General features: G+C 38.0%; 1 protein-coding gene across 4 annotated transcripts; it reads left to right on the top strand.

The window, feature by feature from the left end:
- The first annotated feature begins 1447 nt into the window (after window positions 1-1447).
- On the top strand, window positions 1448-15933 carry LOC127413275 (transmembrane protein 255A-like). 4 transcript variants are annotated; one of them, XM_051650272.1, is made up of 11 exons: window positions 1448-1680; window positions 2968-3313; window positions 3838-3980; window positions 4551-4613; window positions 9749-9838; window positions 9932-9997; window positions 10135-10223; window positions 10421-10492; window positions 10938-11100; window positions 13623-13766; window positions 14114-15933. In XM_051650272.1, the coding sequence occupies exons 2-11, from the start codon at window positions 3259-3261 to the stop codon at window positions 14255-14257; spliced, it is 1029 nt and encodes a 342-aa protein (XP_051506232.1). In that variant the 5' UTR covers window positions 1448-1680; window positions 2968-3258; the 3' UTR covers window positions 14258-15933. The 4 variants fall into 4 exon arrangements, with proteins under 4 accessions (XP_051506232.1, XP_051506230.1, XP_051506229.1 ...); XM_051650270.1 differs by having other exon boundaries at window positions 14102-15933; XM_051650269.1 differs by lacking the exons at window positions 1448-1680; window positions 2968-3313 and having other exon boundaries at window positions 3327-3980; window positions 14102-15933.
- The last annotated feature ends 138 nt before the right edge of the window (window positions 15934-16071 follow it).

Here is a 16071-nt window from a genome sequence, read left to right as displayed (position 1 = left end):
TATGGGCCAGCTTTGGTGTTTGTAATTGGCAAAAGTGTAATAAATTAAGATAACTGTCGAAAGCTTTATATTTGTACACATGTCACGTTGAGCTCTGTGAACCCGCTGTTTTTTTTGTTTTTTTTTTTACCTGAAAAGAATGCGTCATGGAAAATTCGGTCTTGTCTGGTTCTTTTTTGCTTTCTTTGGTCATTCAAAGAAAGACCATCCAGGACTGAAGCTATAGCCGAGCAAATTCAATCATTTACTTTGTTACAAAAGTATATAGCTTGTTAGGCTAAATGTTGGCTATTTATCGCTGTAGACCCAGATTGATTGCCGCCGGCTACTTAGCATATGTGGTTGTTTGTTTGAAAGTTATGGGCTAAGTTTAATTTGATTACATTTGCTTATCTGAACGAACTTAAACTCTGCTGGTAGCAGTTCAGCCACACTTTCAGGCAACAAGAGAATAGTGTAAGTAGAATGTGTAACAACACCAACTGTAAACGTTACATCACTTTGGCTCATGGTGTTTAATCTCATCTTTTTGGTCCCTGCATCACTTCAGCAATTATTATATTCATGTGTGTTATAACAGGAATTTTTAAATAAACGTTAAGTTCGTGGAGACCACAAGGCTGAAAATGAGGACTGCCAAATTGTATCTGTCAATGGCATCTCAAGCGCGTGAATAAAATACTCAAAAGCCTACATCTCCAAAACATTTTAAAGGGAATTGGCGGGAAAAACTTATTTCGCCGCAGAAATGCAAACCTCTGATTTTTTTATTTTCACACTTTTTTTTATTTGTTTACACACTAGCCAGATGGTGGCGCACGTTCATTGCTTTTTTTATTAAAAAATATTGTACAGCAATTTCAGGCAGGGTCTGAACAAATTTACCAACTTTCTTATTATTATTCTTTATAAGATTAAGGGATTTTATGAGTGATCTGAATTCAGTAATAAAATAGGGAGAAGATTTGTAAACTTTTGTTTTATGAACTTCCATTACTTTCACATTGATTCGGATTGTCGAGACTTTTAAGTCATTTTTGGATTGTGCCCACTCACACTATAAGCAATCATCAGTATTTGTCATCAGTAATGTTGATTACCACAAAAATTTATTTCGATTCGTCCTTCGCTTTCCTGGAAAAAAAATAAAAAAAATAAAAGAGGCAAAAATCGACGTTACAGCAAGACACTTAAAATGGACAATTGTTGGAGGGTTTAAAGGCAGAAATGGGAAGCTTATCATTTTTCAAAAGCACTAACATTAATTTTTTGGTTAAAACTCATGTTGAAACTTCTGATGTACGTTCATGTACAGCTCAGTATTGATACTCACTCCAACTCCTCCCTTAGCGATCCATAAACTCCTTAGTCTCTGCATTCCACAGGTATGTGTTTAGGTCATCGATTTTCCCATGCAGTGTCCTCTTGGGCTTTGGCTTGGGCTTCCATTTCTCAAAGTTGAGGTCATCCTGCTCCAGAGGCTGATGTTCTACTAGTCCTTCCTGTTCCACTTCCATGGCCTCAGCTAGTTCATGTTTAAGAAGTGACCCTGCGTGCTGATGATGATTTGAGCTGAAAAGTTGTTTAAATCGTAATTTTTACAGTCGTTTTAGGGTTTGTTGACATTACATCATCATGGCAACGAAGCTGTAAAATTGGATCTAACTTTACACAGAGAAGGTTAGTAAGCGATTTTATCGCAATAAAATCATGGTAACATGCATATTGTTTAAGTCTTGCGGCTATACTTTTAAAACAGAGAGTATTTTAATCTGGGACTAAAAACAGTTAAAGGAACGAAAACGAAAACCCAAAACAAACGATATTTTTAGCAGAACGTAACCGAAAACCGGAACTCAAGTTATTTTGAGGCAAGTGGCTAATTTTGAGCTTGTTTTTCCAGACCAGATTCCTTGCTTCTCTTGTGAGATCTGGCGACGCTGCAATTGGTATTTCACCCACCCCTTAGCAGTGTACTGTCATTTTAAAAATAACATTATTAACCATTCTTTTATTTGGTTCTAACCATTTGGAAAGAAGGCTACGAAACTTCTGAACCGTAATGAAAAATACAGTTTTTTTTTACTCAGAACGAACCAAAAAAAAAATCAAATACAAAATAATTGTATTTAGTCCCTGACTTTAATGTTTACATATTGGGGGGGCCTGGATAGCTCAGCCAGTATTGACACTGACTACCACCCCTGGAGTCACGAGTTCAAATCCAGGATGTGCTGAGTGACTCCAGCCAGGTCTCCTAAGCAACCAAATTGGACCGGTTGTTAGGGAGGGTAGAGTCACATGGGGTAACCTCCTCGTGGTCATGATTAGTGGTTCTCGCTCTCAAAGGGGCACGTGGTAAGTTGTGCGTGGATCGCGGAGAGTAGCGTGAGCCTCCACATGCTGGGAGTCTCCGTGGTGTCATGCACAGTGAGCCTCGTGATAAGATGCGCGGATTGACGGTCTCAGAAGTGGAGGCAACTGAGACTTGTCCTCCGCCACCCGGACTGAGGTGAGTAACCGCGCCACCACGAGGACCTACTAAGTAGTGGGAATTGGGCATTCCAAAATGGGAGAAAAGGGGATTAATATAAATATATATATAAATACATAAAAATTTAACAGATTGGCTTCATTCACTTCTATTGAAAGTGCATCTGGAACCTAGATTTGTGCTTCTTCTTCTTCTTCTTTTTTTAAGAAAATGAGGGGCAAATCAAAATAATTTTTGTAATCAATATTATATGTAATCAAATAATTTTTGGTAATCAATATTATGCCACAGATGCTATCGATTGAGCTTAATTTTTATTGAACCCAGAATATACCTTTAAGAACGTGATTTTCTCTTTAGGAGAGTGTCAGTACTTGTACAGTTCTAGCAAAGATCTTAAATGTATACAGTACAACGAATGGTATGCAAGTATTTGTAAGCAGTTTTCAAACAAACATATCTCTGACCCACAGGAAAAGACAGCGAGCTGTTCTGCGTTGCGCATGCGCACTGCGGTGCTCCGTGCGGCGCAGCGGCTCTCGTTTGGGAGAAGGGATGCTGGCCAGAGGATTTATGAACACACACCGATGCTGATGAGAGAACCACGGCAACACGGGGGACGCATGGTGTCAGAGAATGCCACGGCAAGCCAAGATTTTCCATTCGTTAACTTTGAGGGAAGACATCTTTGTCTCGTCGACTAGGTTCTTTGTTTTTGAATTGAAGTCATAACTGCAGCTAATGCTGCATATCCTCATTTTAAAATGCCAGCGGGTTTGAATGCGCAAGGCAGCGGTATACCTATTTCAGACACGATGGGTAAGTACAAGGTCAATGGCATTCACTACGCCCACCATTTACGCTTGAATTTAAATTTGAACGTAATACCTGTATTTGATTAACAAGGTTATTTATAGTACTTATTACAGTAGGCTATCAGGAAAGAGAAATAAGCGTCCCGTAACCTACATCCCTGCATATACCCAACGAATGTAGATGTAAGATTGATTGGTTATTTAGATTAAAATAGACACTATCAATCAACCATATATGGAATATTATTTTATACAGCCTGTTTTGTTTAGTGATAGAAAAACGTCATATTACATCACCTACATTTATCTGGGTTTCTGGGTTGTGGCAGTGCCATTGCAGCTGCAGACACTATGAACATGCAAGAGGTCAAATACGCTGTTTACACCATTAAATAACACCTTTATGTTTGCTTTTCCACAAAATGAATGTGATTTTAGTGTCTCAAATGAAAGAATGGAGATTCAAATGTTGGCAAAGGAAAAGGCGTGTTGTCGTGTGGCATCTTCCTACATCATTGTCTTTCACAGGCTCATTTAAAAGGAGGAAAAGAAAGTCCATCATAGTAACAGCAATGCTCCTTGTTGTGTCTATACTTATCCTGGTCTTTGGGCTGGCCGCTACCACTAGGACACAAAACATCACCGTTGGTGGCTACTATCCAGGAGTCATTGTAAGTGTGCCAGTAATGTTTATAGCTGTGTTTAGAACAGAGTGCAAACCACTGTGTCAGTCTATTAATGTTTTTTTTTTTTTTTTTTTTGTATTGAGGGGAGGGAAAAGCCTCTCACCGTTTATTTATTTATTTTTTCTCCATTTATTCTCACCACAGTGGTAAATGATGGCCCATTACCTCATTACTGTATGTCAGATTTGAGGAAGCTCATTCCATTCATTATTCATCAAGAGCAAATCTCATACTGTTCCCACTCCAAGAGGAACATGCAAGGTTAATTAACAACCAAGAACATGTAACAGGTGTTTCCTGGTATTAATTAGGGATTGGCTGTTTGAAATGCTATATGACAGTGAAATGGTTAGATTTCATTTATAGCTCATAATTTGACCGTTGACCATACCTTAAAAACAACAACAATAGTACTGAGTGGGAACGAACAGCTTTTATGTCAAATCTTAATTGAGTCTTAATTCCTTAAAAATGTAATTCTTATCTAAGAGCTTTTAAATAGGTTTGCCTTTTGCACAACTATAGTGACAGTGTTGCATCCTGTGATATTTTCAGCTTGGCTTTGGGTCCTTTCTCGGAATCATTGGCGCCCATTTGATAGAGAATAAGAGGCAGATGGTAAGGAGTCTTTCGTTACACTGCTCATATCAGTTTCTGTGCTTTTGCATTCCACTGTCCAGTTGACATAAAAAAAATAAGAAATAAAAATCTAACTCTCTTTTGAGAGCACAAACACATTTTCAAGAATGAGCTTCTTGTTTTCAGTGGTTTCATAATGGCAGAAATGGCTCACAGGTTTTAGCTCAAATAGCAGGGCATGGTGCAGGGCGTGCTGAAATAGCTCAGTGTAAGGGGAGTGGGATGGATGTCCAGGCAGGAACGTTCAGAAGCTATTGCAGTGTGGAGGGAATAGGAGGTCCCACAATCAAAATAATGAATGAATGAGGACAGCATGGCTGACCAGATCATAGACACACAGGGACACTTACTGGTGGGCAAATCCAGGATACACACACCACCCTTGGAGTGTATGATTAGAATATAAACAGAGGGGACCAAAAGTCTGAGACCACTATGAAAATCTGAAATCATTTAAACCTGGAAATAAACTGAATGTTTTAGAATTTTGATCGGTTTTATACAAAGAAAAGATATTATGTAAAATGAAGAAGAAATATTTAAGATTTTGCATGTTTTCTTGGTCACTGATCAAGTGTACGCTACTTTGTGACAATGATCATGTTAACATCTTTGTACAAAAGGTCAGATTTTTTTCTTTGGAACATTCTGAAATTATACTGGGATAACATAGAATATTAGGTTTTGTACATATTGAGTCCATACCAGCTTGAGTGCATGCTATCATTAAAGCAAAAGGGGACTAAATACTAAGAAATTCTAAAAATTCTTTTAAATGGATAGGTCACCCAAAAATGAAAATTCTTTCATCATTTATACACCCTCATGCCATCCCAGATGTGTATGACTTTCAGCTGAAGACAAACGAAGATTTTTAGATGATTATTTCAGCTCTGTATGTCCATTCAATGCAAGTGAATGGTGGCCAGAACTTTGAACATTTATTTATATTTACATTTATTCATTTGGTAGACGCTTTTATCCAAAGTGACTTACAAAAGAGGAAAATATAAGCGAATCATCTTACGGAGACAGTGGTATGAAAAAGTGCCATATTACAAAGTTTCACTTGCATCAGAATAGTATTCAAAACAAGTGCAACAAGAATATGTTTTTTTAATTTTTTAATTTAAATTAGTGACTGGTTAAGTGCTCATGGAAAAGATGTGTTTTTAGTCATTTAGACCGCAGACTTCTAGTGGGCGCGTAGCTCTGCAGAAATGATTTTAGGTATGCTAGAGCAGACCCAGTGACTGTTCGGTATGCCAGCATCAAAGCCTTGAATTTGATATGTGCATCAACCGGCAGCCAGTGGAGAGAGACAAGGAGTGGTGTAACATGCGCTCTCTTTGGTTCATTAAAGACCAGACGTGCTGATGCATTCTGGATCATTTGCAGGGGTCTAATTGCACATGCAGGGAGGCCTGCAATGAGAGCGTTACAGTAGTCCAGTCTAGTTATGACAAGTGACTGAACAAGAAGTTGTGTGGCATGTTCAGAGAGGAAGGGTCTTATCTTCCTGATATTGTAGAGTGTAAATCTACAAGATCTTGCAGTCTTTGAGATGTGGTCTGTGAAATTTAGTTTGTTATCGATGGTTACCCCTAGATTTCTGACTGTTTTGGAAGGCGTTACTGTAGTAGCACCCAGCTGCACGGTGATGTTGTGTTCAACAGCAGGGTTGGTTGGAAAGACAAGGAGTTCGGTCTTGGCTGGGTTGAGTTGCAGGTGGTGTTCCTTCATCCAGGCCGAGATGTCTGCCAGGCAGGCAGAGTTTCAAGCAGTCACTGTGGTGTCATTGGGCTGGAAAGACAAGTAGAGCTGTGTGTCATCAGCATAGCAGTGGTAAGAGAAACCGTGTGTCTGAATGATGGGTCCCAGTGATGTTGTGTATAAAGAGAAGAGAGGTGGCCCAAGCACTGATCCCTGAGGTACCCCAGTAAGTAGCTGATGTGGCTTGGCACCTCTCCAGGCTACCTTGAAGGACCTACCTGAGAGATAGAAATTAAACCAGTCAAGTACAGTTCCTGTGATGCCCAGCGAAGAGAGGGTGGAGAGTAAGATCTGATGGTTGACTGTGTCAAAGGCTGCAGAAAGGTCCAGCAGAATCAGGACGTTTGATCTGGATTCAGCTTTCGCCTGTCTCAGCGACTCAGTGACAGACAGCAGGGCAGACTCGGTGGAGTGTCCACTTTTGAAGCCTGACTGATTGTCATCCAGCAGCTTGTTCTGTGAGAGATAGGCAGAGATTTGATTGAAAACTGCCCTTTCAACTGTTTTTGCCATGAATGGGATGAGAGAGACTGGTCTGTAGTGTTCTATTTGTGTGGGGTTAAGTGCCGGTTTCTTCAGCAGCGGGGTTACTCGAGCCTGCTTAAATGTAGTGGGAAAAGTGCCTGTAAGTAGAGATGTGTTAATTATGTGTGTGAGTGCAGGTAGGATGGATGGAGAGATGGCCTGGAGAAGGTGAGAAGGAATGGGGTCAAGGGAACAGGTGGTGGGGTGGTTGGAGAGGAGGAGTTTAGAGACCTCAGTGTCAGTCAGAGGAGAGAACATAGAGACAGAAGAGTTGCATACAGGAGATGGGTGTTTGACAGGGTGTGGTGCTGAGAATGTATTGCTGATGGTTGTAACCTTATTAGTAAAAAATGTGGCGAAGACATCTGCTGTCAGTGATGTGTTAGGTGGTGGAGGGGGAGGGCAGAGAAGTGTGCTGAATGTTTTAAACAAGCTGCGAGTGTCTGTGGTGCTGTTGATCTTGTTCTGGTAATAGGAGGTTTTTGCAGATTTAATGTTATCTGAAAAAGTTGCAAGCAGAGACTGATACTTACCTAGATTTGCTGGATCTTTTGATTTCTGCCATCTCCTCTCAGCTGCCCTGAGGTCAGTCCGATGTTCACGAAGGACGTCATAGAGCCAGGGGCTGGGTGGTGTAGCACGTGCTGGCCTAGAGGAGAGAGGACAGATGTTGTCTAGACAGGTTGTTAAAGTAGAGCTTAGTGTGTCTGTGGCAGTGTTTACATCAAGCATGGAAAATACATTTGGTGTAGGAAGAGAGGTAGAGGCAGCAGTGGAAAGGTGAGAGGGTGAAAGAGAATGGAGGTTACGGCGAAAGGAAACCAAAGGTGGAGTCTGTTTTAATGTAGATGGGAGAGTCTTGTGGAATTGAGCAAAGTAGTGATCAGAGACATGTAAGGGAGTAACAAGAATATTTGAGATGGTACAGTTACGTGTAAAAATGAGGTCCAGCTGGTTGCCCGATCTGTGAGTGGCTGTGGTGTGTAGTCTTTCCAAGTCAAATGAGGCCAGAAGAGTATTCAGTTCAGTGGCCTGGGGCTTGTCGTGGTGTATGTTGAAATCACCAAGATTCACTTCCTCCGGGAAGGAGGACAGCAGGACATCCAACTCCTCGAGAAAGTGGACCTGGAGGGCGTTAGATGACAACAACATGTATTTTTGTGGGTTGCATTGTAGTAATAGCATGGAATTCAAAAGTAGTATTGTTACATAGAGAAGAGTGTGGTGAAATTTGAAGTTCTATAAAGGACATAAAGGCAGCATAAAAGTAATCCATACGACTCCAGTGGTTTAATCCATGTCTTCAGAAGCGATATGATAGAAGTGGGTGAGAAACAAATCAATAATTATAAGTAATTAGTCTTTTTTTTTTTTTCTGTAAATTGTCCTTCCTCCCCAGTAGTATGCACAAAAAATCCAAATTGCCAAAAACAAAAGAAGAAGAATGTCAAAGTGGAGATTTATGGTAAAAATGATTTAAATATGAATCTCTTTCTCATCCACACATATCATATTGCTTCTGAAGACATGGATTTAACCACTGGAGTCATGTGGATTACTTTTATGCTGCATTTATTTGCTTTTTGGACCTTCACAATTCTGGGCACCATTGCATTGAATGCATATACAGAGCTGATATATTCTTCTTAAAAAAATATTTGTTTGTGTTCTACAGAAGAAAGAAAGTCAAACTGGTCTGGTATGGCATGAGGATGAGTAAATAATGAGAGAATTTTCATTTTTGGGGTGAATTATTTCTTTAATTTTTTTACTGAGATCTTTATTCTGATGATATAATTTGTAATGAAAAATGTTGTATTTTAATAGAAAAGTTGTCTCAGACTTTTGAACCCCACTGAAGAGAGAGGATTTAGGAAAGATTTCAATATTTTAACATATGTATCAAATATGGGCAGCAAAATGTTTTTTGTTGTTTTTCTGTGTACAATGCCATAACACCAAGGCCTCTTAGTTGCAAAGTGTCTTGTATTGCAGACAGAATGGAGCGACATGTATTCAAATCCTATGGGAGGTGGTGAAATGGCAGGGAAAGCACTGCCTGTAAAGGTCTTACCAGACAACACTATGTCCCCTGACTAGTCAAGTCATTTTTATTTGTATAGCGCTTTTCACAACACACATCATTTCAAGGCAGCTTTACAGAAAATCATGCTTCAACAGAAAAGGCTGTAATATAGTAATGTCTTCGAGTCATAGTAGTGCGGTTTAAAAAAAGAAAGAAAGCATGATTGAAAATTGTGCCTTAAAATAAATAATAGAAAATAATTATATTTATATTTAGACCCCCAGTGAGCAAGCTTAAGGTGACTGTGGCAAGGAACACCAAACTCCATAAGATGTTGGTTAATGGAGAAAAATAACCTTGGGAGAAACCAGGCTCACTGTGGGGGCCAGTTCCCCTCTGGCTAAGCAACATAAATATAATGCCAATATTAGTTATTTATGTGCAGTACAAGTCATGGTTTAAAATTAGTAAACTAAGTAAGTGTTAGGGGCCAATGTTTAAACAAAAATATATTGTATTAACTGTAAGATTAATGACTAAAGTCTTAGAATTTACATTCTTAATTAACTGCGTAAGTGCAAACAGATGCATCGTCTATTGTTAACGTCTACTGACTAACACCTATACATGCTAGACACAGCAAGTTCAGACTGTGGCTGTAGACATTAGTCAGGAAATCGTATATAGGCGTAGTAGCCCAGGTGTGAGTACACATGCGTTAAGCTATTAGAGCAGGTGAATAGGTCCTGTGCAGCCTTTTGAGCAGTTGACATTGCTGTTTTGCCTACAGCTGGTGGCCTCCATTGTCTTCATCAGCTTCGGAGTGGTGGCTGCCTTCTGTTGTGCTATTGTGGACGGAGTTTTTGCTGCAAGACATATAGTAAGTTCTTCCATACCATGTATCGATACATATTCAAAGATACTAATTGCTGCTGAAGCTCTATCATGGCAGACTGTATTTTTTGTTTCAAAGGACCTCAGACCTCTATATGCTGGCCGATGTGAATATTATTCCAGTGGAACCTCACTTGATTTTGAAGTGAGTCGGTTGCTACCCTGATGTGCCCTTTTTAACCTACAGTATCGTAACCCATTTCCTCTCAATTTGAAGGAAAGTAAAACCCTGAATGTACCAGTATAGTGGGATGTAATTTAGAATGCACATCTGTCTCACAGGTCCACTGTCAAACTGCATCTCGGGTCTCCTGTAACATGCGTGTGAAGAGCAACACCTGCTACTGCTGTGACCTTTACAACTGTGGCAAGTATGTGTATTTGAGCAAGTCCCATTTGGAATACTCCCTCTTAGGATATCTTTTGCAAAAGGGGCAGATCTAAAAAAAATGCTATGTTTGTTTGACCTTTTTTAACTTATGGTTTCTATTTGCTTGTATGGTGTGTGCTTTTTCCCCGTTAAATTCAGCTCTGTTCGAAAGAACGTTTGTGTTTATTTATGTTTCAGAGAACATCCTCTTATGGGACTTCAGAATAAAGATGTTTTGAAAAAATTTAGGAAATCCTCCATGATTTGGAAGTAGGTCTTTCTACTTTTAGTCCCTCACTGTCGTTGACAGCCCATCTTTTGTTGTTGTTACACTACTGAGTTTGGCTGTGTACAGTGACTGTACTTTATGTACAGTTACATTACTGATGAAATGAGAGAACCCTTTATTTTCCATTCTCTGGTTCCTCTTATAGAGGTGAGCAAAGAGACACCAACAATTTTGTTTAAGAGTAAAGCGCAGAATCTTTAAGGACAGTGAGTTTAAAAACGGGGATTGGATATATTTATCCATTTCATGCTCTTCTTAAGAGTGATGTGCACTGGTATGCGGATGTTTTTGTTTTATTTTATTGCATGAATCGCTGTTTCTCATGTCATGCTTTACCTTTTTTGTTGCTCTGCCTATCACCAATGTGTCTTTTTATGTATATTTTGCAATAATGCTTTTCTTTGGACTCTCTCTTAACCAACGTAGTCGAGTGGAGCTGCGGGGTGGTTACCACGAATACACAGAGGTGCGGAGCTGCCAGGATGTTGTGCACCTTTACCACCTGCTGTGGTCTGCTACTATCCTCAACATTGTTGCCCTGTTTCTGGGCATCATCACAGCAGCAGTGCTGGGGGGCTTCAAGGACATGGTAAGCTTGAAATGCGTAGAAAACCACTTTTTCCTTCATGTAGACAGACAGACAGACAGACAGACAGACAGATAGATAGATAGATAGATAGATTAAACAATCCTCCAATTTCTAAATTGGATTGAGCACTGGCAACATGGATTTTCTTAAATTTTCCAAACCCTTTCCCTTAGCGCAAGAAAAATCAAGGATCAAGGATAAGGGATTAGATTCCATCATCAAAACCCACCCCATATAACAATACCACCACCAATCTCCAAAGGATGCCTTTTAGAATTTTGTTTATGATTAGCCTGATGGGTTGAGGGTTATAGTCAAAAATTAATCTCTTAAAATTATTGCTAAAACAACTCAAACTCTCAACACTGTAACGCCATCCACCTAAAACTAGATTGAAAACCTGCAATGTATAGGGCATGTTCAATATTCAATAAAATGTTAATGAAGTATCATGGAACCACTTTTCTTTCTTATATTATAGATGTGCTGTTTGATCCTATCTTGAGGGATGCTTCCCTGTTTTGCCCACATACAACCTACCACATTCCCTACACAGGGTTGGGAGGGTTACTTTTGAAATGTATTCCACTACAGATTACAGAATACATGCTGTAAAATGTCATTTGTAACGTATTCCGTTAGATTATTCAAGGTGAGTAACGGATTCTAAATACCTTGGATTACTTCTTCAGCACTGGTAGATTTTTTCACTTGTTTTGACTATAAAATCTCTGCCAGTACAGTAAGACAAAATACACGTTAAAAATACATTCTCGGAAAAACATAAATATCTTATGCAGTGTTGTTTCTAAAAAAAGATAAATCAAATTGATCTTGTTTTAAAGATTTTTAGATATTTTTACAGGAAAACAATACAAAAATTATTATCAAGAATAAAATTTTTGCCCTAATATCAAAGGTCTTACTAGAAAAACAGAAATTATGAATTTTGTTGATAAACAAATATGATCGTGCCTGGTAACATGCGCATGTAAAATGGCTAGAAATAGCATTTTAGCTTAGCGTAAAGCTGACAATTTACACAAGGTTTATTTCTATTTCTTCTGCTCCAAACTTACTTCAAACTTACTTCTCTGTCTGCTCGTATGAATGTAACACATCATAAGAAAGTGTTTCACCGCTGTTCAAATGCACTTTGGATCGCATCATTTATATGTATAAATGTTTTCCATCTGAAAGGACTAAATATTAAATGAAACAAATGACAATAAAATGCAAAGTAATCTCTTCAGTAATCAAAATACTTTTTGAATGTAACTGTATTCTAAATATCAATGATTTAAATTGTTACTGTAGTGGAATACAGTTACTTTTATTTTGTATTTTAAATACGTAATCCCGTTACACGTATTCCGTTACTTCCCAACCCTGTCCCTACATTTAAGTACATACACTATATTCCTGTCCTCATCTGTAAAATATTGTCTAATCGGATAACCTATTTTAGAATATAAATTAAAAATATAATCAAACGTCCTAAAATATTTCTCAGTAGGAGAATTAGTACACTTAAATGTCGAATGGAACAGAAATCTTTGAGATTTCTATTTCTCCTAAAAGCTGATATTACTCTAAATTCTTTAGAATTTAAATTTTTATGTTGTTACTTCTCAAAATTGTCTTACATTTTTTTATACACAAATGGAATTAAATTCCTATTTGTTTCTTTTTTCCTATTCAGATCTAAGGGAGCCATATGCATCACCTCTGGGTCGAAATGCCCTAAACAAACTTCCAATTGCTTATAACATATGTTCCTCCTTCGAGCATATTCTTTTAAATCGAATTAATTGTGATTTAATTATACCTCTAAAAGTGTGCCTGGGATGGCAACTGGATTTCTCCAGTAAAGCATGAGTATCAGTCGATTTAAAAGAAGACTTTAGTAGCCAAAGTTTTATTCCCCTCATCCCCGATTATAAAAAAAAAAAAACCCTCTGTATTCAAAAACTGCAATCTCTCCTCTTGTAACTCATATTTAATTTTAATTGAAGGATGGTGACTGTTCAAAATAGATATAAATGTATGGAATTCTTCTATGGGGTGATGCCAAATACCAAAAATATCAAGATATCTAAAGTATATTAATGGTAAACATTGACACTTCTGAAAAGCTGTTTCTTCCCACCTCCACATATAAATATTTGCATACGCCGGGTCAAATTTTTTCCCTATCGCTGTACCGTATATTTGTAAATAATATTTCCCATTAAATTCAAAATCATTACAAGTAAGACTAAGATATAGTAGGGTCAAAAGGGCCTCCTCCAGACATTTAGAATCTGGATACATTGCAAAAGCCTCCCTAACTAAGATAGATGGACGGACGGATGGATGGACAGACAGATAGATGGATAGATAGATAGATGGATAGACAGATAGATAGATAGATTGAAAATAAACACAATGCAATACATAGTATACAGAATGTTGATTACTGTGCATATGGTATTCTGTATGATTCCTGTGCCATTTATTGGGTCTTTCACTTTTTTTTGGAGATGCCTGCAGCAGCGCCAGATTCCTGTGAGCCAGAACCTCTTCCTGTACCTCCACCACCACAGACTACTGGCCCCACCACCTCCAACAGCTCTTTTTACAACACTGCCCCATGCTTACCTCCATACACTGCCTATGACCTTCAGGTAATTTGCATTCACTATGGACTTTTAACACAGTTAACCAGTGTTGCATGCTTCACGTGGGTATTACTGGATACATTTTATATTTATAAGTCACACTGTGCACATACCTCCCACCTCTAGTTTGTGTGTGGACACTGAAAAAAACTTACTTCATGTGCTAACATCTAAATTCACTGGTGTGATTCAGGTCAAAAATGTTATTTAACATGAATCAACCTGACTAAATTAGGTTACGCCAACAAAACTAATTTTAAGGGTTAGATCAGGTAGAAATAGCTTTTTATGAATATAAATTGTAGTATACCACTTTGACAATATATGCTATGAAATGTTAGGTGTCTTCACAGGGTGCCAGCATGTTCCATGACTCTTTAGGCCTGTCTGATGACTCCCAGTCTGGAGCCAGTCACATGTGGCCAAATATGGTCCCACCTCGTTATTCTCCTCCTTATTACCCACCTGATGAGAAGCCCCCACCATACAGCCCCTAAAGGACCAGCCTGAGGAACAACGGAACTCATTTTGCTGCAAAGAGATAGCTGGCATGCGGGCATTTTGGATTTAAATGTAACAAATCATTAAACAATCATTGTTCTGAATGAACAACTGTTGCAGATGAGGCTTTCGAAATTGAGTGGCCTTATCTGTGCTGCAGGTTATTGAGGAAAAACAGTTTAGAAAGACTACAACATTAACCACAGGCATTCATCACGACAGAGCCGATGTAATATGCAACATTAAACCTTGACAAGAGTTGTTCAAGTCAACAAACCTGTAAAATATTCATGTCTTTTAGCCTCTATTCAAGGGGCCTATACTTTGAAACAAACATGAGAACAAGACTGTTCACAGATAAGCCTTAAAATGTGTCTGCTTTCAGTATACTTCCACCTGGCTCGGCAACTCTGTGGATCTCCTTGTGATCTGTGATTCTTCCATCCTCTGTCTAACTCAATAATGTGAACATCTCCCTTCCACAGTGGCACAATGTGTCTGTTTTGCATTGCCTCTGCTCTAGTGGCATATCTTGCAATTGATTTGCACTTTATTGTCTTTAGAATTGACTGTATACACACAGTTCTAGATTATTACTTGAGTTACTCTTAACTGTTTTGGGCAGCTAGATCGCAAAGAACTGTACATATATTAAGGCTGAATCTTACTTTTTTCCTGACTGCTTAAATACGATCAAGTCACAAATTCAAATAATCTTTTGTGGCAAAATATCCTTTGCTTGATTTATGCAAAGTTATATGCTCTTAAAAACCTGTACATCTCAAACATCTGTCTTTTTGTGTTGCTGTTGTTTCTGTGTAGAAATGCCAGGACTTACCAAATGTAAAAAAGAGGCTTAGCTTTATAAGTAAACATTATATAAACTTAAATAGATTTTAATACACTTAATTGTCACTATGAAATAACAAAAACATTCAACATTCTCTCCACATTGCAAATATGAGAAAAGTTTGTGTGCAATGCTGTAAATATACCGAAATATCAAACTGCCTTCTTGTAACGCAAAAGAATTAAGTCTCAAGACTTCTAGTATTATTCATTTTCATCTGTTTCTTCACGGTGAATAATAAGTCTGTACACTGTACTTTATATCAAGAACATTGTCCTTTACTGAAGCTAAATGAGTAGAGATAATATTACAATTCTGTAATTTTGTTACTCCCTAGTTGACATTTGGGTGCAGCAAATGGTTATAGAGTACAGTCAAATGATGTAAAGAGAACTCATAAAGTGGACCTTTGTCTTGATTGTTAATTTTTGACCATAATCAGTGATGGCATTGTTTATCTTTGATATTAAAATGTGAAACATTTACAGTATTTAATCATCTCTAATGTATAGTTGGAAAGGATGTCTTTTTTGCTTTTTAATTATCACAAACCTGTATTGTTAAATATTTGTCATTTGACATTCTACCATTTGAATCCATTCTATCCTGCATCGTGTAGAATCCGCACAAAACGAATTATATTCATGAACTGCTGCATTACAATATGTTGCTTTACTAAATCCACACTGATATGGAGGGGACTTGAGCAGGAATGTTTATATGATTAATGGGTGGTCATCATCAAAGTAGGAGACTGACACTGAAAAATAATAATCATTAACATGATGCTTCTACAAATAAAAGAAATACACGTGTACTTTCTTTAAAGTTTTATTTCATTCTATATCACACTAAGACCTAATAATAAATAGGTTTCAAGAAATGGAGAAATGGTTAAAATGAAGGTCTTTAGTCCTATTATGTACATGATTACAGTGTTAGAGCACTTGTGTTCTGACA

This window comes from Myxocyprinus asiaticus, chromosome 22 (genome assembly GCF_019703515.2).
Source record: "Myxocyprinus asiaticus isolate MX2 ecotype Aquarium Trade chromosome 22, UBuf_Myxa_2, whole genome shotgun sequence".
In the NCBI taxonomy this organism is placed as follows: Eukaryota; Metazoa; Chordata; class Actinopteri; order Cypriniformes; family Catostomidae; genus Myxocyprinus; species Myxocyprinus asiaticus.
Note: the sequence above shows the minus strand (reverse complement) of the source record. Positions and strands in the feature narration are given on the sequence as shown.